We start from the raw sequence: 25,620 nt of genomic DNA, 5'->3' as shown, positions 1-25,620 counted from the left end.
CAAAAATAATCTCATTCATAAACAGGTCAAACCTGATCCATACCAATTAATGACCTCAATCAACAAACTTGCATAGCACAATGATGAAAGAATAACACACAGGAGAGTGTCAAACAATATCCAGCTAGCTACTTGAAAGCCAGAGCTAATGTCAGCTTGAACTCAATTTTAAGGCACTTTTGCCTGCTTGATTTCAGCTGAAATTTAAAGAGTCGGGATTTTGATTATCTAGCACATGAACCCACCCAAGTAAAAAGAGAATGTATCAGACTCTGTGGTGCTGTACTGCCACTGTTAAAAAGGAATATACATGCCAACGAGAATTTCCGAATTCTTGAGGATTTATATCATATTAAAATAGTCATTGTGATAGACACATGTAACCTCTACGTAGGGGTGTAAATGAATAGCCAAAATCCGTTTCCGTATCCGTGCCCGTAACTGTTTAACACTATCCAAATCCGTCCGAAAACTAAACAGATACGGATATGGATAGGCTATGGCTATCCGAAAAGCTATATTTACATGTAAACGGATAAAATATCCGATCCGTATCCGTGTCCGTATCCGTTTAGCACTATCCGAATCCGTCCGATAGCTAATCGAATGCGGATGCGGACATAGCACTATCCGAACCGAATCCGATCCGTTTACAGCCCTACCTCTAGGTATTTGAAATAGTTGAAATAGTACAAATTTCCCAGGATAGATAAAAATACACCTCTTCAATATATTTTTAAATTAACCAAAGAATTGGAGTGAATATGATAATATACATGATCTCAGTTCCCATTCAATATTATTGCAGAATTAGAAATGATTCTCTAACATAGGGATTCAAAAGGGTAGGTGTTTGGACTTTAACCAAATCAAATGAGATTGATTGTGAAGGAAACATATGGATGACTGTCAACATCGCCTCCCAAACCAGTCATCCCACCTCCAGAATCATCTTCAGATTTCCAGTAGGTGCTGCAACAATACAAAAAAAAAATCATCATGGGGGGTTTAAAACCAACAAAGACATGCATAAAAATACATGCTAGTATATCAGTAAGTAAACATGTTACATGGAGAATTTGGATCCTCCATTGTGGTCTCCACTCAATAAATGTCTAATAATGCAACGATAGGGCATAAAAAATAAGGATCTGTTCTGCAAGCAATTCCCTTAAGAATTAGTATAATTTTTTCTTAATCTAATTGATAACTTAGTTGGATAAAGTCTGCAGCTTGTGAAATATGAGTTATGGGCCAGATTTGGGTTTTTTGAATCACTGTCCTCTGCTAAGTAGAAGCTTTGAGCAGCTTCAGAATCATGAAAGGAGGATTCAGATGACCCGGATTTATGTCAAATCTGATTGGATTGAATCTATAACTAAGGAAGGTGGTTTTGTTGATGTTGATGAAAGATTGAAGCCCAAGAGAGGAGGCAACAATCAGAGAGATCAGAGGATTCAAAAGGAAGAAGCAGGTAGCAGAGAAAATCAGGCACATAAAACAAAGCACCAAAGACTACGCTTAGGCTCCATCTGGTTGCAAGGGAAATAAAGTGAATGGAAGTGAAATTAAATCAAAACTATAAAAGGAAATGTTTGCCTTTTTGTGAACATTACTCAACATGTTGTGTAACGGATTCCAAATTTAATTATTCAATTTTACTCTACTTCCCAGCCAAAGCCATAATATAGATTACAACTGAAAAGTACAACTTCCACATATGGCAAAGGTTTTAAGTAGGTGACACAATCATGATTACAACAGGTCCCTTTTTCTTTTTAAAACCAATTTCCCTTCCCTTCCTTTTAGTTGCAACCAGAGGAAGTCTTAGTTCTCAGCTCCAGTTCCCTACTGCAGCAAGATTTCTGCATGAATCGTGTTGTTTTGGACCCTCCTACTAATCCAGGTCCAAATGAAACTCCAGATTTTTATTCTATTTAAACTCCAGTTAACAAATCCTAGCAGAACTTAGAGATCCGCCACTTTTGAAAGTGAATTACTTTCAGGTCTTTCCTAGTAAATTTAGGACTATTTGGTGTGTCATGGAGTGTTTTCCATACCAATTAGGCCTATGAGGTTTGAATTTAAAGAGTAACAATTTACATATTTCAGGTCTATAAATAAGGCCAACAGAGGGCATTGTGGAAGAACAGGAATTCTTCAACAATAAGTAATCTCAGTTTTAGCTTTCTTTTCAACTCCTTAAATAGAGTTGAATGGTGGAACAGAATTCATGTGGCCAACGAAAAAACTTAGTTGAGTTAAGCTTTCTTCAACTCTAATCTGAGTTTTCAGTTTAGAAAACTCTTTTGCAAGTTGCTTCCATGGTAATTTCTGTTTCTTCTATTCCGCAACAATGTGCATCTTGCCTAAAGTGCAAGGCACATTCCATAGAACGCATTTTTGGTGATATGGATGCCTTGGGCTTCTCTTTTGGCAGATTGTAGTTTGCTTTGGTATCTTTATACTTGTCTTTTCTGGTTTTGGGTCCTGTTGCTGTTTTGACAAGTACTTGCTATCCACAGCAAATTTGGACCTCTCGATTGTTTCCTACTTTCCTCCGTTCTGACTAATTGTTATCATAGCATAAAAAGGTATTCCATAGCATGTGTGCATTTCTGAAGTTAGGTAGACAGGTGGAAGAAACCCACTACATCACAAGAACAAAAATAAGACTGCAGGTGCATTTTAGCATCCAAGAAAACCAAAGCATGTAATATCTCTTCCGCAGATCTCACTGCTCTTTCTCCCCCCCCCCCCCAAGTCTAGCTTTCACCTTGTCCTGAGTGTTCCCCGGCATGGCTGGCCTCCCTCAGGAGGTCTCGCCGGCCTGCTCTACCCCCCGCCACCCATCCTCTAACCCTTCCCCCCGCCCCCACAATCTCCTCCCCTCCCCACCTCCCACCTCGCCTACTGCCCCTCCCCCCCCCCCCCCCTGTTTGGTGCAAAGGCTTGGAACTCCTCCTTCAGTCAAGCACCAGCGTCTGCTAGAGAAGGGCTCTCCCTTCATTTTGTCTTGCCTTCCCTTGTTGGGAACACCAAAGTTGCTCTCTGCCCTACTGGGTTGCTAGATTCTGAAACCTCAAAATGTAAAAATTGCTTGGTAGGTCACTTCATTGGCAATAGAGCTCCTTTTAACATGACCAGATGAAAAAAATTGGATCACTTCTTATGGATTCGTTGAGAATGATTCTGATCTAGTTCATGGCCTGTTAAAAGTAGAAGGCGTTCTGGTGGGATCCTCATGGACAGAAAGAGATTGCAGTCAGTTTGGTAATGATCGAGTGACATTGCTTCTTCGGTCCTAACAATGGAGGACTAAAGGGACTTAGGCTACTAACCTGTTGGACAATGGATTCTTCTTCAAATTTTCGCATGAAGATGACAAGATGAGAGCTCTTAAAGGTGGTCCCTGGCTAGTAGACCAAAAAAAAATCTTCCTTCGTCAATGGGACCAATATCTGCAACTCAATTGGGTGACCTCAGAACCATTTTGTTGTGGATAGCTCTACCAGGCCTTCCGCTCCACTTCTGGTGTGAAGCAGGTCTTAGTATCATTGGGTTGGTTCTTGGAAAACCTTGGTATTCTGATGACCGTACGAAGAAGATAGATAGATTAGCTTTTGTGAGGATCTGTGTCAAGGTCTCAGTAGATAGCATTCCTCCCTCCTCCATCACAGTTGCAGACGATGAGAGCTTCTCCTTCATTCAAGAGGTGCACTATGAATGGCTCCCTCTGCAGTGTTAGGTCTGCAATCTGTTTGGCCATAACACAGGCCTGCAGTCTCAAGCACTCTGGCCCTTCCGCTCCTCTTGAGGACCCCTCCCTGGCACCAGTCTCAGCTGTTCCAGTCAATCACCCTTTCAGTAGCTCCATTTACCTGCCTCCTCCTACCCTCCATGAAGCTTTGTCAGCCTCTAGTCTCTGACTAGTTGACTGTTATGTGTGGTGAGATATACACCAACCCAATAAAGATTTGACAATGACAAACTTTCCACTCCTTCAGAGCCTGACTTGAACAGCTTTCCTTTTCTACAAAATCGTCACTTTTCCAGAACAGAAGCTTTCTTTTGATACGAAAAAGAGAGTTTTTTTTTGGGGAGGGGGGGGGCGAAGTTGACGTCAAAGCTCTGTCTTGATCCGACTCTTACCCATTAGTACACCTTCATCACTTTACTTGTCACACACAGCTTTTTTTTTATTTAACCTATGTGCCTGCTCTTAGGGGACCTGAAATGAATCTCCGACCGAAACGTAGCCTTCATTACCCTTTAGCTAATGATGTTTAGGACCGGTCAAACTCTTTTAGAGCCTAGTCTCCGATCAATTTCGTACTGTCACTGTATAGGGAATTCTCTCTTTCCGCTGCTAGCTGCAAAGGCGGCACTCCCCAGCCGTGGTTGGAGAAGGAATACGGTGCGTAGGCCATGTTGGCATGAAAACCTGCCACGGGTTCCTCTCCTGGTCACGATGTCAGCGGCTCTCTATATCCTCCGGTCCGTCAGGTTGTAACCAATGGTCCTAACAGATTTTGCTCTGTGTGAAACCCTGATCACTTTGATGATGGCGAATTTAGCTGTGTCCTTAGTTTTGAGCTGGCTACCAGAGTTTGTGGTTGTCAGTCACTTCCCATCTAGTCGGTTGTATGGTCGTTCTCACTAGACGATACGTCCTGCTACCTCTCTTCCTCCTCCAATCTCCTCGATTCCTCCACTGCTCCTCTGCTTTCTGCGCCTGCCTTTTTGTGCTTCAACGAAACCCTTGACTTAGTTCAAACTCAACTTTCTCCTTCTACCCTACCCCCCTGATGTAGATCAAAACATGAAGAAGAGGAGGGCAAAACACTGGTCAAGTAAACAGTGTCGCAGCCCCTTATTTTACCTTGGTGTGAGTGCTACTAGAAGATCTTGTGGGGTCCAATACCAGATTGCATGAAGACTTTTTAGAAGAGTCAATTTTGTCCATGTGTGGGGACTTAGAAGTTTAGTTTAGTTTCTAATTTCAGATTTAGAACGTAGGCTTAAATTTCTATTTTTAATTATACTTAGTTTCTAATTTTGTTCCTTGCATGTTGGCTGAACTATAAAGCCTAGTTTCTATTTTCATTAGGTTTCTATTTTTAGAAGTTATTTCTTTTAGAAGTTGCTATTTCTTAAGTTTCTAATTTTGTAAGCTAACCGATTCCACTAAATAGGTAGCCCCTCTTGTAATAGAAACAGAATTTGATAATACAATTTTCTGGTTAACTTAGCCATCGAATTATGGGAGATCCTCCTTGTTTCAACAGCTGAGATAGATGAGGGTGAGAGACCCAGGCTGAGAGCCATTCCCCTACCCCCCTTCTTCTTCTATCTTCTTCTCTTTATCTTCCTATTCTCCCTACCCTGTTTGATCCCCTTTATTGCTGCTGCCATTCGAAGGTTATATACACTGCAGTGCTGTTTCTGTGACTGTAATAAACTATTGTGAAGATACCCTTTGAAAACCAAATTCAATTCCCAATCATCTTCAAGGTTTGCTGTTGTTGCACATCATTAATAGATTCCTATCGTGTTGATCCTGGCAGCAATCGATCTCTCACTGGTTTCTCCCTAGTTCGAGGTCGACTCTTGCATTACCCCCTCTATTACCTCTCCCATCTGCTGCGTAGGGCCCCACCCTAAACCCCCACATTATGTATCCCTATCAACCCCCCTCTGGTGGGTTCGACCATTGAGCTGGTTGCTCTCTCCGGCCCAACAGACCATCCAATCTAACTCTCTATTTTGCTCTCCTCTCTGGCCCTCATATCCCAACCCGACATCTCGCACCTTGTTACATTATCAAACCCTCTAAGTGGGGTCGCCAGACCCACCTTCAGCTCCATCTATCCATTCGCCTTACCCTCCTCCACCCGACCATCAAACCTCTGGCTGCCATGACACCTACGACTCTTTTGTTTATATCTTTGACTACTACCTTTCTCTGGGTCATCCCCTACCATCCCTCCACTGTAGCTAACCCTTCTCCTCCCCTTCAGAATACCAGCAAAGGCATAAGATGATGCAGGGAGAAATTGGCTCATAAGGTTCTTTTCTAGAACCTGGGCCAAATGCTGGTCCAAAGGCCAGCAACAGCACAAGCCGCAGGCAGGTCCTTGCTATCCCAACCTGGCCCTGCTGAGTTTATTTCATGTATTTCTTTTTGGGTCCACTTAGGTCCATTATTTTGGAACAGATGCTGGAGAAGACTCTTTGCATTAGTTTGTCTTTTCATGTTCCTAGGTCAATTAATGTAGTGGGTTTTACTTTCCTAGGTAGTATTAAATAGTCTTTTAGTTTTCCTAGCTTAGTAGTTATTATATCTTGTTTGTAGTTCCTATGTCTTGAGAACAGCTTTCTAGGTCTTGGAGATAGTTTCAATGTCTAGGAATTGTTCTCTATGAATGGGGAATTCCAAAAGGGTTTTGGAATTCTAAAACTAAGAGTCTCTTAATGTTATTGTGTTGAAATCAAGATTTCCATCTCTATATAATGCAAGTCTTGGCTGCTCTCAAAAGGCAATCATGAATTGAAAACAAAAAACTCTCTTTGAGAACTTTTCTTGTGAGACTCAATTGGGATCAAGGTGGGACTCCTCTGATCGTGACCTTGGTGGGACTCCGAAGGTTGGGCAACTAGTGGGACTCTAGGCTGCCACCCATATATCTTTATCTTCAACTATCATCATCCTCATCATCTCCAACATCCATTCTCTGCAGCCACCCTCCATCAACCTCCATCATACCTATCCATTACCCACTCAAACCAGATTCAGATCAGAACCCTCTTCCAGATTCGATCTTGGCTTGCTTACCCATTCGGGTTTGCATCATAAGAGCCCATCCATCTTCCTCCCGTCTTGCCTCTCTTCACCTCAGCCCCCCTCGGCTCTTGCGGTACTCTCCCCCTCCTGCCCAAGGGTTCCTCTGGAATGACTGAGGTCTCAGTTCCTTGGCCAAACATGCAGAAGTTCGTTCCTGCATCAAATCTCTCCATGTTGCATTTTGTTGCCTATAAGAAACCAGAGGTCTTGAGCAGAATGCTTCTTGCATTGCCTCCACCACTGCTCCCTCTTGGTCTCTTCTCTTTAATTATTCCCAGAATCCCAATGGATGGCTATGGCTCCTCTGTCCTCTGAGACCCCTCCAAAATTCATATTTCTGTGTCTGTTTCCTCCTACCAGTTTCTTTATCTCAAATTCTCAGATTCCCATGGCACTAATAGTTTCTTCTTTACAGCAGTTTATGCCTTTAACTGCTCTTCTAAGAGAGTTCCCCTCTGGGAGGATCATCGCAATATTGCCTCAGGTTGAGCCCCTCCCTTGGGGGTTGGGGGGCGACTTCAACGTTGTCAGCTTTTGGCATGAAAAGCAGGGTGGCAATATGATTGACTTCACCTCAGTTGAAGCATTCAGTGATTGCTTAGATGACATTGGCATGAATGATCTGAGATGATCTGGTCTTAAATTTACTTAGCACAATAAAAGGAGTGGCGTTTCAAGGATTGCTTGTAAGCTTTACAGGATCCTGGTTAATGAAGCTTGGTTGTCATCTTTTCCCTCCTGGCATCTCTGACCATAGCCCTTTCTCCATCCTTGTCCAGCCTTACCTCTCCTTTGGTCCCAAACCATTCAAACTTTTTGACATGTGGTCCTCTCACCTAGATTTCCTCTCCATTGTTAAAGATGTCTGGGACAAACCTATCCATGTCACTCTCCCCCCCCCCCCCCCTTATTGCTTTTGCCAGAAAGCTTTGGAATGTTAAAAGCGTCCACAAAAGTTGGAACTCTAAAAGGTACAGAATAATTACATGTAATAGAAATAAACCTAGCATAGCACATAGACAGACCTGTTCGTGCTGTCACACAACCCTTCAAGTATAGAACGTACTTTCTTCTCACTTTTCACTGATGGAGCTAAAACTGCAGCCTGAAATCAATACAACAATCAATTGCTTGGTCAAAAAGGCAATCCATGATTTAAGATCAAACAACTTAAAGAAAAGCTGGGCTACCAGGAAAGATGGTGGCAAGCCATATCGCAGAATGCTCTCTGTATAGACACGGACAGCACAGAAATGCATCCAGGAGCTGAAAACCTACATGCCAAGCAGAAGGATGAAATATATGTACTTCAACTATCAGAAAACCCCAAAAATGATGTTTGCAATTAATGATTCCAATAGTAGCAAGGCAACAGTTAACAGAAATGGTAAAATAGGCAGATAAATATCTACGTAGGGTTCTAGAGAAGGAAGCTAAATTAATATATGGGAGCAAAATCAGGTTGGGGGCTGTTAAGTACTGTAACATTAATGGACATATTAAGAAACACAATTTGAATCAGTAAGTTAAGAATATTGACAATGGTAGATTTTGTTATTTTGTTTATTTATTTATTGGTAATCCCTAATCATAAATTACGAGTGAGACAAATGCGGGGGCATATCCTCCACAGTTGTAATCACCATTCAAAGGATCCAAACTAGAAGAACTCCTAAAAGCAACCAGATAGTCCCACTCATACTATCTGCTAATTCTTTCATCTTGTCAGTGAAAGGCTGAAAGCACTGAAGATGGAAGAGTAATATGGATGGAATTACTAGAATCACCAATTCAAGCATTCACAATCTTAATCACCGAATCAAAAGAAAAAAATAATTCCATGATATCCAAGTTTTACAAACTCAATGTTGGTTTCAACCCTGATACAACCAATTGATCTACTCAAACAAATATTTAGAAGCAAGTTTCTGGATGAAGACCAATAACCTGTGGGACATTACTAGGCAACTAGCCACACAGAACAGAATCACAGTGGGACAGAATATTAAAACTATGATATCTCAGAATCTACTGGTCAGACGAAGGTGAAATTAGAATCGAATGGTCCTCTAAACAGGTTGTTTAAGCCCTCCAAATATCAGGTTGGTCCACTGGTCGGATCTGCTGGAACAGTAGGTAATATAAATTAGAAATTTAAGAAGACTGAATTTAGAAACAGAAAAGAAACACAGATAACTCACAAACCAGAAGTCAGAAGACCCCCAATTCTGGTCGAAGGAAGAACTCATAGGGGAGAATATTTGGTTAAAGTTTGAGCCCTATCCGATGGCTGGATTGGGGGAAACATTATGACAAAGCCACACTTAGAATTGGGGTAAGAACAGAAACTGCAGGGGAGGGTGTAAACGGAATAGAATCCTGCAGAAGACTAACAAATAGCCATATTAAAGATATCATAAGAAAATACAAAGAGTGATAGAGATTACCTACTGATGACCACGATAGAAACAAAGATGGTTGCTGGAATATGATAGAGTAATATGGAAGAAGAAGAAAGAGAGGGAAATAGATGAGAAAATAGAAAGGGATATAGCCAATAGGTTTCACCACCTATGGCATGCGGCTGGGCTTCACCACCTTGGTTGCCACTTGCTTCACCACAAGGGCTGTGACTGATTCACTGAGTGTGTTTTCTCAAACATCAAATCTGTGGGATAGTGTGCCCTCTGCTCTTAATTTATAATAATCAATGAACTGATTACAAGAATAGAAAATTTCCTTGCTACTTGGCTGCCAAGTGAACACCAAAAAGGAATCCTTCTAGAAAGGATCCTTAGCTATTACAAGGAAAATAGAAACTATGATGGAATCCTTCTGAAGGACCCATTGCTACTGCATGCAAAATAGAAAGTAACAATATTAGAAACTTCTCCTTAATATCTATCTTAACCACTAAGTAACTCATTACATGGAATTAGAAACTAAGAAAATAGAAACTAACTACTTATTCCCGTCTACTTAATCCCGTATAAGCCTTAAACCTCTAATATTAGGGCTTATAGAATAAGTCCAATACAATAGAAAACTCCAAATTACTTGGCCCATGACCCATATAACCCATCGGGGACTTAAATTTGGGCCTAATTTATTAAACCCCAGGTTCAACTTGATCCAAAAAAGTGAGCCAAACCGAAATCTGAAACTTCTTCTTCCAAGGGATGTGATCTGCATTCTGCATCATATCCTCTACGAGTGGCTCTCAAACTTTGTGAAAATCTCTCCCCATCACTTTCTATTAGGGTGTTTTTGGATCAGCAGAATGGAATGGATGACCTTTTTAAGTGCAGAAATGGAATTGAAGCCATTTCATTGGAACCACTTAGTACAGAACCCAGAACATATTTTTCCCCCTTTTTTGAATGTTTATGTTGTCTTTTGGTAGGTTTTCAGTTGATAGATTGATTCCCTTTCTTAACTTTCAAAATCATGATAACAAATTCTATATGTTATTTGATATCCACCAAACAGTAGAATGGAACTAGCCATTCAATTCTTCCATGAAATTTAAAATTTTAACCATATAGTAAAAATTAGCAACTCCTTTGATTTCAAATCTATTAGATTCCAAATCAGAAATCAGGAAATTCCATATCCATGGATTCCAGATCAATTCTGCTGATAATATGTCAGGTTGTGAGTTGTGACTAATATAGATCACACCATGTGCCAACTAAAAGTTTTGAAAGATGATGAGAACTTCACCTTTTCAAACAAAGACGCTTAAAAAATACAGAGCGAATACCAACAAATAATGGGGCATGCGATACCGATGGACCAGAAAACTAGATATGTGGCCCATCCAAAGAATAACCTATCCATCCAATGGCCAGAATAACCCCAGTCCATGTGAGAGAAATAACAACCCCCAACAAAAAGGAAACTTTTTTCCTTAATATTTTCTCCAAACTGTCAATTTCAACATGGTTCATAGAAATTTCTGTATCAAAGGAAAGGGGAGCTAATTAGTTATCATAAACAGCAGCGATTCTTCTGCCAATCAATGGGCTGTATGAAGACTCTGAATATGCCATCATCATATCTTCAAATTGTTATATCATATCCAGCAAACTATCTTTTGTTCTTACAAATCCTTATAGAATTCACCCATTATGAGGCATATCCTTCACGAGTTACATATCTAGCTGTTCCATTCATTACAGAAACAGTGATGGATCAGTTCACACGAACACATTCACAAGAAACATTGTTAGGTTATTGAATTCCTGTTCATTGTACTAATGTCGAAAGCTTAAGACAATGATTTCCAGAAGAAGCTTTTTCCATGTATCTTCTCTTTAAAGGAACTGGCTTCAGCACATATCAATCAATTTTTCAGTACCTCTAGAAAGAAATTACCATGAGTTTTAGAAACTATAAAAGATACTGAAGAGTCAAACAACAAACAGTGAAACAGGAATTTACCTCTCCATAACTGGTATAACACCACTGCAAAAGAGAGCTTCTCAAAGTTTCCTGATCTCGCATCAATTTTTCCAACTCTTTCTTTCGACCTTCTTGTGTCTCTGGACTATACTCAAAATCACGAATCTGAATCACAAGAAAGATCACACAAACTCATTTAGAAGAGACTTTTCATCAAAACATTGATTGTATAACTATATAGTTCCCCATTACCCACAGACTTGCACATATTTCTGTCCAAAAATATGAGTTAACAGTCTCCATACTATAATCAATGAGGTAAAATTGTTCTTTCATGACATTAGGTACATCCTAAGACCTAATAACATACCTGAAATCCTTTTTCACGTGCACTTTTTGTGAAATTATCAGCAACGCGTCTAAATAGGGTTACAGTGTAAAGGGCATATTCATTGTCCTCATGCAACTTCTTAGAAGACCTGGGAACCTAGAAAAGTCATAGAAGAAAGCACAACAAAAAAATAATAACAATCAAAAACTATAAAACCAAATAGCCAGTAAACTCTCAACATATGCACACAAATACCCTCCCAAGTCTCTCCCCCCCTCCCCAAAAAAAAAAACAAAATAGAACATCCAAAAACCAGAAACCTACTGTTGGGGAGATTCACCAAAATATCACTCAACAAAAGCAAGTATAACCAAATCTTACCACATAATCAGTAAGAGTTTCATAGCTAGACAACCAGTCCTTCTGTGAAAACTTGGGAACAATTGCAAGGAGTGTCACCAAATGCTCTGATGTAATAATATCTTCAGGCTTCACCAAATTGGAAAGATCACGAACAGCTAAGCTGCCGAGAGAAGCGATATATATCAATTAAAAAAACTTCACTAGAATTATACATGCAAAATTTTCAATTAAGAACCCAAATGAGACAACTGTATTTACAGAAAACACATTTCCAAGTACTGTCATAAATAGAAAAAGCTCTATTCAGAATGGCTTTATTTGGAGAACTCAAGCACTCATACCTCCCACTCTGCTTCCTATTTATTGCGTTAAGCTGACTGCGCACATTGTTATACTCAGCAACACGAACCTGTGATGAATCATGTAGAAACAAAAATTCCCAAGATAAGGGTTCATCTGAAGAAGCAACTCATTATTGTTGGTCAATCCAAGGGCACAGAACCCCTAGGTCATATAAAACTAGTTGCAATGCTTCTGACTAAAATTTATGTCAAACACCAATGGGGCACTCCACAACCCATTAAGAGTTACATGTGATTATGTGAATCCGTGACTGAAATGTATTATAATGCAAAAGACTTGAATATGGATGCCAAATCCATAACTTGATCATAAGAATCAGCACAACACTATTCAAAACTCATGATGAAATACAGCAAATTGGTAAAATAATAACAGCTTTAAGATACAAATAAGGATATGAATCAAACCAAAAGAAGAACAAATTAAAAACATTAGATCAAACTCAAAACAACCATGAGTCCAGTCTATGGGCTCGTACACATCTGTCAAGGGTCACCAACTTTCCACCAAAAAAGGCCAAGTTCTACTTGGAGAAGGGGAGGGCCTACGTTCCTTTGTGGGATTTATCCATCAGCTACCAGAAAGCCTAAGAAAAAAAGCTGAAAGACTAGCTTAACAATCGGCAATGCATCTAAATAGGTATACCGTCTAAGAGGCTTATTGTCCTCGTGCAACTACTTGGAACACATGGGAAACCAAAGCAAGTCTAGCCGGAAAATAGGGGGATAAAATATAAAGCAATAGATAAAATTTTACCTGAAGTAGTCAGATCACAGAAGCTATCAGATTATAATTTAAATTCCAGAAATCACCAAGCTCATCAGGCTAGAGCCAATATAATTACAACATATGGTCCAAAAGAACTCATAACAAGTGCATTAAGTAATGCAGGCCCAGTCCAAAAAATGATCCTATTTTGACATGCAATGTCATATAAGCATTTAATTCTTTAGTTTTTATTTGTAATGGGCTGAATTATAAAGCCAAAAAGTGGAGGTCTAAAGGGACGTATGAAAAATAGATATTTTATTAGTAGTGGGGTCCATTAAGTAGTATAGTTGCCTTTAATTTAGTCACTAAAGAATCCTCTTTTGGGCAGCAGGGGTAAGGCTGCATACATTACGACTCTCCCCAGACCCTGCAGTGAAGGGAGCCTCGTGCACTGGGTACGCCCTTAGTCTAAAGAATCTCTTTTGATTAGTTGTGTGGAGCCCAAGTTATCTAGACATTATCTAAAAGATGTTAGGCTTTAACAATATTAATTAATTAAGTATATTAGAGCCCTTGTTAGTTAAGTTAGTCTAGCTGCCTAAGAGTTTTAAATTTAGGAGATTTTCTTTTCGTTTTCTTATAAATATGTAACCAACAACCTTATAGATTCGAGTTGAATTTTAAAAAAATATATATTTGAAGCGGGTGCCAACGGAAGGCCCCTCCCTGCCCTCTCTTCTCTCTCTTTTCCCCCCAACAGATCGATCTCTTTTCTCTCTCGTATCGAACTAGTATCTTTCTCCTTTTTTTTTTTTCTCCCCTCTTTTCTTTTTTCTCTTTTCACTTTTATTTTTCTTCCAAGTTACTGTTCACAGTTACTATTCGTGGGCACTGTTCACAGTCCCAAAACAGAAGATTTCCCTTACTCTTCCCCTCTTTCCTGTCCATTCCTTGCAACCCTAATCCATCCCACCTTGCTATTGTAGTTCAGCTTCAGATTTTGAAACACTAGGCTGTCCTAGATCAACTTGTATTTTAGAGTCCATGTTAATTAAGTTAGTTGAGCTGCCTAATAGTTTTAGATTTAGGAGATTTTCTTTTGGTTTTCTCATAAATATGTAACCAACTCCCTAATTTAATCCGGGGTTCCAAAACCCAGCTTGGATTACTTATGAGCCCATCCAACCAACAAGACTCAAAGTTGTTTTAAAAGGCAATGGCAGTTTGGCAAATAACCAGAAATCTTAAGGGGCAACTTGGTGGTTAAATAAGAGAATGGGTAAGAAGGGAATTAACAATTTAAGAGTGAGGGCAGTCTTGGCATTAACACAAAATAAAGGATAGAATAGAATTAGAATAAAGGGGAGGGGTATTTTGAGGAAAGGAAGAGATACGGTGACCTTTAGAAAAGTTGACCATCTTCTTCGACCTCACGATATTGGGAAAAAAAAAAAAAGCAGAAGAGGGACTCGCTACGACTGAGAGAACTTGCTCCTCGCAACTCCAAATCCCCAAAAATTAGGCTGAAGTTAGTGATCCCCAACGCTATGGATTCCAGGTCATAAAAGCCCCATCACTGGACTATTAATTGAGATACTTTTCTGAAAACAGATCTGGCAGAAGGGAAAAACCAGAGCAGAGGTTATGTTTGAAACCTGCTATACAGGTAAGCTTTTGGATTAAGGATTTGCAGGGAGGGACGCCCAGAGGTGATGATTGATCTCCCAAAATCTGAGAAGAGGGAAAGGTTTAACAGAGTTCGAGCAAACCACGTGGGTGGCTGTGATGCAGAAGCCAAGTTGTTTGGCAAGAAATACTTTAAAGACTCATGGGAAAAGGGCTGGTTCACTTCACCAACTGGTGGACCAACCAACTGGCGATAGGGCCAACCAACTTTAAGTTGGGCCAGCCCAACTGGGCTGGAAGTTGCTGGGTCTCTCAAACCCAGAATCGTGGGGGTATACTTGTCATTTTTTTTTGGCAAAGTTTTGTAATACAAGTGAGGGCCGATTGTCACTTATAGTGGTCCCTACTTGTGTAGTTAGTTAGTAACTTATATTCCTAAGTTAGTCAGTTGAGTTATTAAGGCAGTTTCTAGTTTTTAAAGATTAAGTTAATAAGTTAGTTTCTATTTCTGTCTTTTCTTGGGAAGCAAGTATTGTTTCTATTTAATTGCTGTTATAGCCATCTCCACGATTTATCAGATTAATGAAGATTGCTTTTGCTGCAAATTGGGTTTCCTTTGTCAAGTATGAACAAGACTTGAAGGGCTGTTAGGAGCCTGGCTAGGAGAGCCGAATCCCATTATCCTTTTCCCTTTTTTGTTCTCATCTTCTCCTCTATCTGCTCGAGTCCTCTGCTGTGCTGTGAGTGTTGCTGCTACTGGAGAAGACCTATCGTGGGTTGAAGACACTCATCCATTCAACTGTTGCTGCTGCTGATTGCTTCTTTGACTGAAGCTGCTGCTGTGCTGTTTCTCCTAATCGAGTGCAGGCTGCTGTGTTCTTGTACTTGGATATCTGCTGCAATTTCTGAGTGTGATATCTCCATATCCCTCCACCAAACCCTGCTGGGTTTTTGAGCCCCAGACCATCCCATCATCCACTCCACTCGATCCCACTTTCATTCCATTCCACTGGCTGGATCTGGCCTGCACCAAACCTTCTATTTTGGTGAAATCTCTAGATCTCTCAATCACACCATCAGAATTGGCTAGAACTTTCTGCAGAGCTTCTCCTCTATACAAACACCACTCGACCTGAATTTGGTCCTATTCTATTGGTTGATTTGGCTTCTATAGATAAGTCCCTTTTACCTTCTAATTTGGTGACCTGCTGGTAACTTGTGATCTAGCCACCCTATTTTATTCCTGTTTGGAGGGTTTGCTGATTACCCTAAGACCCACACTCCACCTTGATATCAGCCCTATTGAGTGACTGGGTTTGGACATATAATCTAGGCCTTATTTCAGAATTTCAGCCTTTGTTCTCACCCTGCTGTTGGGGGTTATCTTAAGTTGACTGCTGAGGATTACTGTTGGTTAATTGGGACTAAATCTGACCTAGATTAGTCTTAAATCAGGCTGTCAATATTGCTAATAGCAGGGACAGTGTAGAATAACAGTAGCAAGAAAAGAATAATAAAGAGGACATAGAAGAATAGAGAAGAAGAAAGAACAAACCTGAGAAGGATATCCCAGACCTGAATCAAGAGAGAGAGGAAGAAGACGTCACATGACCTTGCAGACGCACCACACAGGTAACATCAAACAAAACCCGATCTCATTCATTCAAATCTGTATCTTACGTTGGCTATAAGCTACTATTTAAAGAGGAAAATAAAATACTCCTAATGTAATCTAAAACTGAAATTAAACTTAACTCTAACTTGACTCATAAACTGAAATAAAATCCTAAATCAACTCTACCACTAAAAGAGCGTCCCAGTGCCCAAGGTTCCCGCTACTGCAGGGTCTGGGAGGGGCAAATGTACGTAGCATTAACCCCACTTCGCGGAGAGGCTGTTTCCATGTTTTAAACCCGCAACCTGATGGTTGCAATAGTGTAATTTAACCGTTGAACCGCAAACCGATCATCCTCAGGCACTGGGATCGCCATCTGCAACTTCGCAAGGCCAACCTCGCATCCATTCCCCTTTGGATCGCATTACCAAGGATACCCTTGCACTTCTGGTGCTCTGAAGGCCTCAGCCATGTTGGATCGATTCTGGGCACCCCACTCTATTCAAACAGTAGAACAAAAAATAAAGAATGCCTCGCCTTGGCACATATCTGTGTGGACATTCCAGCTGAAGAGCCCCCCTACCTTCCTCGATTATTATCTCTGATGATGAGGGTTTCAGGTTCAAGCAAGATGTCTTCTACAACTGGAAACCACCGCAATGTGTTGTGTGCAAAGCCTTTGTGCACGATTCCACCCGATGCCTCCCCAAACCCCCCCGCCCTCGATGAACACCCTTCAGCATCTCCTATGGCTAATTCAACCCCTGATGTTCATTCTATGTCTGTTCCGACTGATGGAACCATCATCCCCATTTCCTACGCCTCTAACCCCCGTATTCAACCTCACACTCTTTACCCTGCTCCTCCCACCCCGCTCCTATGGTTGGCTCCTCCCATTGTCATATGCATGGCCGTTGTAAGAGCGGATGTCGGCGTCCTCTTTGCCGAAGGGACCAGCCTGCCTCAGATTCTCCCAATTGTCATCCCGACAGTTGCCAACATCCTCCATCGGTCCTCTCTTTTGAAAGGATCAACGGTCCATCCACCTGCCCCTCTCTACAAATTGAGGGCTCTTGTCCCAAGGTTGCAGGTGTCTGCAAGCTTACCATCCCTCCTCCCCTTGGTCCCCAAACAAGTCGTTTTCAGTCAGATCTTTTTGTAGCCAAGGTATCAACAATGCACTCATCGCCTCGAGCTGCTAGTTCCCCATCTCTCTCCTCTACTCCCATGTCGTGCTCTGCTCCTCATTAGACGAACCCTAGCAAGCCTAACCCCCCCTCTCCTCCCGAGGATTTGACTCTCCCTGCAGTTTAGCCGCCTATTCCCTGTCAGTCGACCGATCGCCATCGTCTGCAGCTCTCCCTTCCTCCCTTTGCGCCCCTTTCTCCTCTAATCGGCTCTTTGATTGCGGGGATTAACTCCCTTCCGTGCCCTCAATCCACCCTCCCACCCCTCTTGCCTCTTCTTATCGCAAATCCAAGGGTGCCCCCCCTCCTATCTTATTTCCTTCTTTGCCCATCCCCTCTCCGACTCCTGATCTTGCTACTCTTAATGGGCCAACCCCTTTGCTCGGCCCACAAATCTCTTCTTTTATCCCTTTTGGCCCATCGACCTCTTGCTCTGACCCATCCTCTTGCCCCGCCCAAAATTTTGCCCCTATCTCTTCCCCTGGGTTAATCCCCCCCGCGGCCCATCTCTCTCCCGCTAATCCACTCCAGGCTCCTATTGTCCCTTACCCCCCCTTTTGTTTTATCAATGGCATGACACAAGCTTGCCTCCTTATCCAAAGAAGTGGCCCTACATGGACTATTCCTTGCCAAGCAATGAGAAGATTTTACCTCTAAGCATGGATATCAGAGGTCATGCCCTCTGTCGTGGCACTTCGGGTCTTTCTACTCCTGATAATGCGCTTTCATCGAGGTTGGATCTAGTTGCCATGTTGTTGTCAAGTTTTTCCTCTTTTTAGTGTGTTGTGGTGAGTTGGGGCTCTCCCCCTTTCCCTTTGTAGGCCCTTGCCTTCCCCTCTGTAACAGCAGGGCCTTGTAATCGGCTTGTGCTTGTGTGTTCGCTCCCCCCCCCCTCTATTCTTTCCTCGTGCTTATGTTAAAAATATACAACAACAACTCAGCCTTATCCCAACTAAATGGGGTAGGCTACATGGATCCTTGCCCTCCAATCAGCTCTATTCGAGGTCATACTTGATACAAGGCCTAATCCATGCAAGGCATGCATGTCTTTCCTCACCACTTCTCCTAAGGTCATTTTAGATCTGCCCCTGGCTCTTTTAGTTCCTTCAATCTGAATCAAATCACTCCTCCGCACTGGAGCATCCAAAGGCCTCTGTTGAACCCATGCCACCTCAAACGACTTTCTAGTAGCTTATCATGTATCGGAGCTACTCCCAAACCAGCTCTAATATGACACTTCCTTACTTATCCTTCCTAGTTTTGCCACTCATCCATCTCAACATCCTCATCTCTGCTACACTGAGTTTATCTATATGATGCTTCTTAACTGCCCAACTATGTAAAAAATATATTGACCGAAAATAATGAATTAATGGAGAGACCAATCAAAATCACAAAGCACAAAAGAACAAGCACCTTGAGGTCATCCTCGATCTTGGCTACTTGATGGTGAATGCTATCCACGATTTCCTTGAGAGGAGACATTGTAGGGTACTTTGCTTCATCCCACACAAATCTGCCATTACAAAACCAAATTCAGTTTCAACAACAGGAAGTCCATAAAATGTCAGTCACTAATCCAAGGTGAAATCATACTCACTCAAAAGCCATTACCTTGTTAGGTAAGAATCAACAGGAACTCCATCAACCGTTAAAGAACCACTTTCTGTACCCGAAATTCTCTCCAATTCCTCAATCTGACGCCTTATTTTATGAGATACTCCTTCAACAAAGCTATTAGACTGAATGTTCCACACATCACAAGACAAAAACCTCAACGTCTTAGGGAAGAAAATAAATTTAATCACATAAAAGACATGGAAATCTAGAAAGTGCTACCTTCAAAAGATCATCACTGAGTGATAAAAGAGAATCTAGAGTTCCAACACGCAGATTAGGTATATTGAACTGCAGTGCAGATGACAGACAAGAATTAACCCCGTTTCTTCAGTTGGTACTTATTTAAACTAATGAAAAAGGAGAAAAACTAGCTGAAACATCATGAATATTAGAAGTTCAGTACATTTGTTTAAAAATAAATAAAACTACATAGATGCTCTGTTTTGTTTACCCTGTATAGTGGAGTATCAAAAGAGTGCTTGGAGATTGCTTCTTGCAAACGGTTCCATAAAGATGAAGCAGATGTCTGAACAGGAAGAGAAACCACCCAATACCTCGATGCCATTGCCTGAGATATCAAGAACTGTTTTTATAATTTTAAAAAAAAAAAAAAAAAAAAGAAAGAAAACACAGCAGAAAGAGAAGGTAACATGCTGCCAGAGGCAGGAATAAAAAAAAATTCATTTTTAGCACTTCAACAAAAACAATAAAGAAAAGAAATCATAAATCATACAGCATACAGCAGAAGAAAAAAACCAATGTAAGACGAATATTGTATAAACTAACAGTTTCGTAATGAGGAAAAAATTCAACCTAGAATCTAAATATAGATTCATATTATACACATTTCTTTAACTGACTCGCTTTATTGTTTTAATGTCAGTAGAGATAGATTGTAACACGACAGGAAGATGTAACTAAAGATGCAGGGTTCTGAGCTAAAGTAAGGAAACTTTCAATAACTTAAATTCTTTAAATCACCAAAGCAAAGAAAAAAGGCTAATCAAATATTATAATTACTCTTAAAATTCGTCCCAAAAAAATTCCCTATACATTGTTGAAAGAAAAATACAAATAATGCTTACAGACAATACCAAAACCCCGCACCCATGCAAAGGGTGAAAGCGAAAAAATAAAAGGAAACAAGTGGGGGGGGGGGGGGAAGAAAGAAAACCCACACAGCAGCATCCTAACCTAGCCTGAGATAGAAGATGTTGTTAGGATTTCCAAGATTGGACCAAATTGGCCTCAATAAAAATTTCAACTTAATTGTGCTTCTAATATATGAGAGAATCAATTTTGAAATAACTAAAATCATAAGGATTGTTTTTCAATAATGTGCATTTCATAGTTGTCATGGCATCCAGGCGACCCAAGGCGTTGGAGGGGACCTGGATGTCAAAGTGACACCAACAAGGCGCCCAAGCGATGCCTTCAAAATTATGGTAAATTATAGTATTCTATTATGAACAAACTCCAGATATAGACTAAATGAGGAGAAATCTCATGATGTGGTGCACCAGTTTCAACCATCGTGCCCAAACTAAGTCAGGTATTGTCGCTTAAGTTCACAACCCAATTGAAGTCAAATTGTTTTGGCTTAGATTTTCAAATTTCAACACATAGAGATGGCCTTCAATGAAAAGAACTCCTACAAATAACAGACTAGTAAAAAGTAAGACTGCCGAGACACAGAGTGGAATAGAGTGATGCCAACAAGTTGGTATGGTCTTCCTCGTATAGATCATGGATATGCTATAGATGGTATAATATTTACCAGCTAATAAACTCCAAAAATAAAACTCAATTTCACCTTGCTTCATCAATACAATTTATATTAGTAGTAAATCTCTTTATTACAGAGAATAGGAAGAGCTATACAAATATATGTAATTTAAGGGTAAGAATTAAGTTAATAGGATAATAATCTTGATAAACTAAGAGGCTGATAGTCAAATGCTCAATATTTAGCATCAGAAAGGAATCGCCCCAGTACCAACTTTTGACTGAAAACAAACATTTGAAACTTGATCGGTACCATGGGCAAGTATGAAAGAACACTAAAAGGATTCAAGCATCTCAATTTCCTACATGAACACCTAAAGATTGCTCCCAGAATAACAAATAAGCAACTTCAATTACTCTGGTAAAGATTCCAATTATGAACACCAACCCAGGTTTCGAAAAACGTGCATAAAACAACCAGAAAATAGAAACAGAAATAGCCATAGCAGTAAAAATAATATTTTAATGTGAGTATTCAAAGTATGGAAATAAAATCAGTACACACACACACACAAACAGGGAGAGAGAGAGAGAGAGAGATTACGATCAGTAAGACTTGGAGAAGACGACAGTAAAATGTCTATCGCCGGATATGCAGAAATTATCTATTGAGATTGGTTCCAGGGCCTGACGGATTTTTTGTTTGTTGACCGTTGAAATGTGTGTGGGTTAGCGACGGTTTAAGCAAAAAATAGGGTTTCCAAAATCGATTGGTGAAAGGATAACGAGAAGGTGGATCTTACCTGCTACCGGAGAAAGAAATTCCGATCGTTAGGTCGGTTTCCAGACGGATCTGAGGATTGAGTGATCGATCATCATCTATGGAAATCTAATCTCAATAAAGCTTCTATACAACCAGCCATCTGAATAAGACATTCCGACCGGAAATTGCTAAGTGGAGGGATTTCATTGTAATAAATCTACTATTTTGGGAGCATATGCTTTAATACTTATTATTAATGTCTTTATATGAAAATATCTAGAGAATTGGAGATATTGTACTTAGGGAAAATTACATGATTAGCTATTTTTGGGGTTTCATTTACAAAATTATCCACCTTATGTTTGAGCTAACAAAAATAGACAAAAACAAGTTTAGTTTTACAAAACTAGACAAAATAGTGACTCTCCTTCCTTCCTCGACAGTTCCCTTCTGAAAAAATCTCTTTTTTTTCCCTCTATTACTTGGGATAGCAGAGAATGGCGGTGCCTGGGACAAGGGTAGGGTTGTAAGGAACAATGGATGCCTGGGCGAGAAGGCAATGACAGGGGTAAAAATGTCTAAAAAAGTGAGTGTGGGAGGGAGAGACACTATTTTGTCCAGTTTTGTAAACCTTAACTTGTTTTTGTCTATTTTTGTTAACTCAAACATAGGGTGGATAGTTTTGTAAATGAAAACCCAAAAGTATTTTTTCAAATACTTAAGTGGATTACTTAATGCGATCTCACCATTTCCTAGTGAAAATATAAAGCAAGAGTTATGTGTTCATGTATCAACGTGGGGGCCAATGAGAGCGCATGTCAAGGCATCAACTTGAATTAGAGTTTTTATTTCATGTGTTCATGTGTCTAGGCCTAGGTTCCATGCAACCAACTAGGAATATTTTTTCCCAAAGTAAATTAAAGTTACAATAGTAGCTTATCTGTATAAATAGGGAAATTTACGTCTATCACCTTTAGGGTTTCAAACAATTATGTCTACCACCTTTAAAATTTCAAAAATTACTTCTGTACTCCTAAGTACTTCTCTTAATTTTGAAAGGAAATGATAATTTTGCCCCTTTTTATTGTTGCACCCAGCAGAGAGTCAGCACCATTGTCTCAAAAGTTCCGCCATCTCCCACCCATCCTCTACAAACCCCCTTTATCCCAATCCACCGCCCCACCTCCTCCCTTGCAACCCAGTCCCACCCCACGCTATCACCATTTGATAGAAGAAGAAAACAAAGATGATAACCATTTTCAGAGCCCACAAAACCTGGGGCTAGTGGTGGCCGTCAGGGAACAGGGAATTAGATCTCAGCAACGTAGGAGTCCTTTGGAGTAGCATTGGTTTAGAGGCCAAATTGAGTTGAAACTCGGTGACACGAGGGCGAATGATGAGCCAGATGATTAAGGAGATAGCACCCATGATGACAATCGCCGTGATGATTGTGATTGTCAAGTTGCAGAGGAAGGTGCCGCCGCTAGGACGGACCTAGGTGTGGGTTGTAGTATGAGCTTGGGACTGGCGGTGGAGCTGTGTATTGGTTGTGGTATGAGCCTGGGACTGGCGGTGGAGCTGCATATAGGTAGGCTCTGCCACCAGTGGTGTTGGGGTAGATCGGGTGCTCTTCTTGCTTGGTATTATTGTACTATCATTGTTTCAGAGATGCGACCACAAAGCTATTGCTTTGATCGGTGGTGCAATAGGTAGGATTGGAGACCCATCTTAGAAAAGCTTAGAAAGACCAAAATTAGATATTGAAACATTAGAGAATAACACAGTAGGGATTATGGAGATGGTACAACAATGGTGGTTTCCCGGAAAAGAAAAGTGAGCTTTTGAGGGTATTATGGGCATTTAATTAATATTTGAGCTATGACATCATCACTTAAGTGTTTTCATCTACGGTAAGGGTACGTTTGTAAGAATCTTTCAAAATACAGGGAAAGTTTATGAAATAGATGAAATCCCAAGGGTGGTGGACTTAATTATTTGAAACCCCAGGTATGATAGACGTAAATTTAGAAGAGAGGAGTGGAGAGATGACGATACATATCTTATGCATGTAGCCCTCTCCCTACTTGCGATTCTTTCTCCTTGGTGTAATAGAATATGAATTGCAAATGAAACTTAACTAAAGGGTGTCAAATGGTTCAGTTTCGATTTTTCATTTGGTTTCAGTTCGGTTCAAGATATAACATGTGGAAACTGAAACTGAAACCAAAGTCGAAACCGAATAAGAACACGTGTTCCAAACAATAACCGAACCTACATGGTTCGATTTTTATTTGGTTTGGACCCTATTTTAGGTGTTTGGGCAAATTTTTTACATCTTTACAATCAAAAAAAAAAAAAAAAACCCTTTTTTGTTAAAGTCATAATCCACTACACATTTTTCAAACATTAAAATGGAATAAAATTTATCATCCAAATTAATTAAAATATTAAAAAAGAATACGATTTATAGAGAAAGAACCCTTGCTACAAAATGGAGAACGATCAATTCACAGTTCATTTTACCCGACAGTCTTGTTTGTTTCCTTGTTTTCATGCAAATGATATCTTACATGAAAAGTTTACTTCATGTAAAAAAATTCTATTTTGTCAATATCTTTTCTTCCATATTACGTTTAAAATAAATAGTTAACTCCCCTGTTTTGTATATGAAAACTTTCCTTTTCCATATTATTAGATGGAAAAAAAAAAACAATCGGCAAAATAAAAATAAAAAAACATATGAGACCTGCCAAAAATTTACATCACAACCAACACATTGAAAGTTAGTTTTTGATGTAAGAATTTGATCATTTTACTCCTCTTCACATCTAACCAAATGACTCATATGTTATACGCTATTCACAAGTTATCTATGGTTGAATTTGATTGGCTAATATTTGATCTCAAACTTGACATATAGAAAAGGGACCCTGGAGTTTACTTGATCCACCAAATTTAGGCCCCATTCGAGCTACTATAGTATGGACATTTGGTTGCCAAGAAAGGTAAAATATTTTACTCTTGTACTTATATTCTGTCAATTCCAATACACTTTTCTCTTTCTATTGTAACATATGATTTTTAAAAATCCGAAAAATATACACTCTATGTCAGATGGTAAGGAATTTATTACTGTCATAGTCTATATCTGATCCATGTAGCCAAACCCATTTAGTTGGGATAAGGTTATGGTGGTTGTTGTCATTTGTTGTCGGATAGTAAGAAATTATTAACACCTCCCTAACAAATTAGAAAACAAAAAAATATTTCTTATTTTTCTGGATCATCCACATTGTCACAGGATAGCGTAATGCCCTATTTGGTTGAAAGGAAGTGAAAATTTTCAAGCTTAAAAAAGAAACTTCATCATTACCCAACACGATTATATAAACTACTTAACTTTCTTACCATATTTAGTAATTATACCTTTTAGATGTGATTTTTATTTCACTTTTCAAATCCAAGGAATTTGGATGCAAAGTAAAATGAAATCTAATAACCAAATATGAAAGGAAAATTACATCCCCTCCCTGTATTTTGACCTAATTACCGTTCCTCCTTGATTTTCCCACCTTACATACCCTCCCTCTATTTTGAATAAAATTACTATTACACCCTGTCGTTAGCGTCCGTCTGTTAAGTGCTGATGTGGCGTAGTAAAATTTTTATAATCCCCAAACTAACCTTGGATCCTTGTGAGATGACCCATTTACCCTTATGATTTAATCCCCAAACTAACCTGGGTTCATATAAATAGACCCTTTTACCCTTCTTCTTCTTCCTCCTCCTCGTCCAACCCCTTCTCCGGCAACTCCGGCGAGAACAAAAATGGAGTTCCTCCATCTCTTCCTCTCCGCTTCACTAAACCCTAACCACAGGCAACCCTTTTACCCTCCTTCCTCCTCCTCCTACAACCCCTTTTCTTGCAACCTCCTAACCTAAAATCGTCGATGATCAGAAGGTACTCACTCTCTGCCCTCTGCAACTCCCCACCCCCGCCCCTTATCCTTGTCCCTCCCACACGGCCTCACCCCCACCTTTGTTGTTGTTCATTTAATACCACAGCTG

General features: G+C 40.1%; 1 protein-coding gene across 2 annotated transcripts; it reads right to left on the bottom strand.

Moving 5' to 3' along the window:
- Window positions 1-656: 656 nt before the first annotated feature.
- LOC122646139 (V-type proton ATPase subunit C-like) lies at window positions 657-21,653 on the bottom strand. 2 transcript variants are annotated; one of them, XM_043839631.1, is made up of 12 exons: window positions 21,600-21,653; window positions 19,516-19,651; window positions 19,284-19,352; window positions 19,059-19,186; window positions 18,861-18,960; window positions 12,284-12,351; window positions 11,961-12,102; window positions 11,619-11,735; window positions 11,288-11,413; window positions 8,035-8,118; window positions 7,870-7,949; window positions 657-972 (listed from the first exon to the last, which is right to left on the bottom strand). In XM_043839631.1, exons 2-12 carry the CDS (start codon window positions 19,627-19,629, stop codon window positions 870-872), a joined length of 1,131 nt encoding a protein of 376 aa, XP_043695566.1. In that variant the 5' UTR covers window positions 19,630-19,651; window positions 21,600-21,653; the 3' UTR covers window positions 657-869. The 2 variants fall into 2 exon arrangements, with proteins under 2 accessions (XP_043695566.1, XP_043695565.1); XM_043839630.1 differs by having other exon boundaries at window positions 7,870-7,955; window positions 19,516-19,635; window positions 21,599-21,650.
- Window positions 21,654-25,620: the final 3,967 nt, after the last annotated feature.

Source organism: Telopea speciosissima, chromosome 11 (genome assembly GCF_018873765.1).
Source record: "Telopea speciosissima isolate NSW1024214 ecotype Mountain lineage chromosome 11, Tspe_v1, whole genome shotgun sequence".
Taxonomy (NCBI): domain Eukaryota; kingdom Viridiplantae; phylum Streptophyta; class Magnoliopsida; order Proteales; family Proteaceae; genus Telopea; species Telopea speciosissima.
The sequence above is the reverse complement of the archived record's forward strand: the minus strand, read 5'-3'. Positions and strand labels throughout refer to the sequence as shown.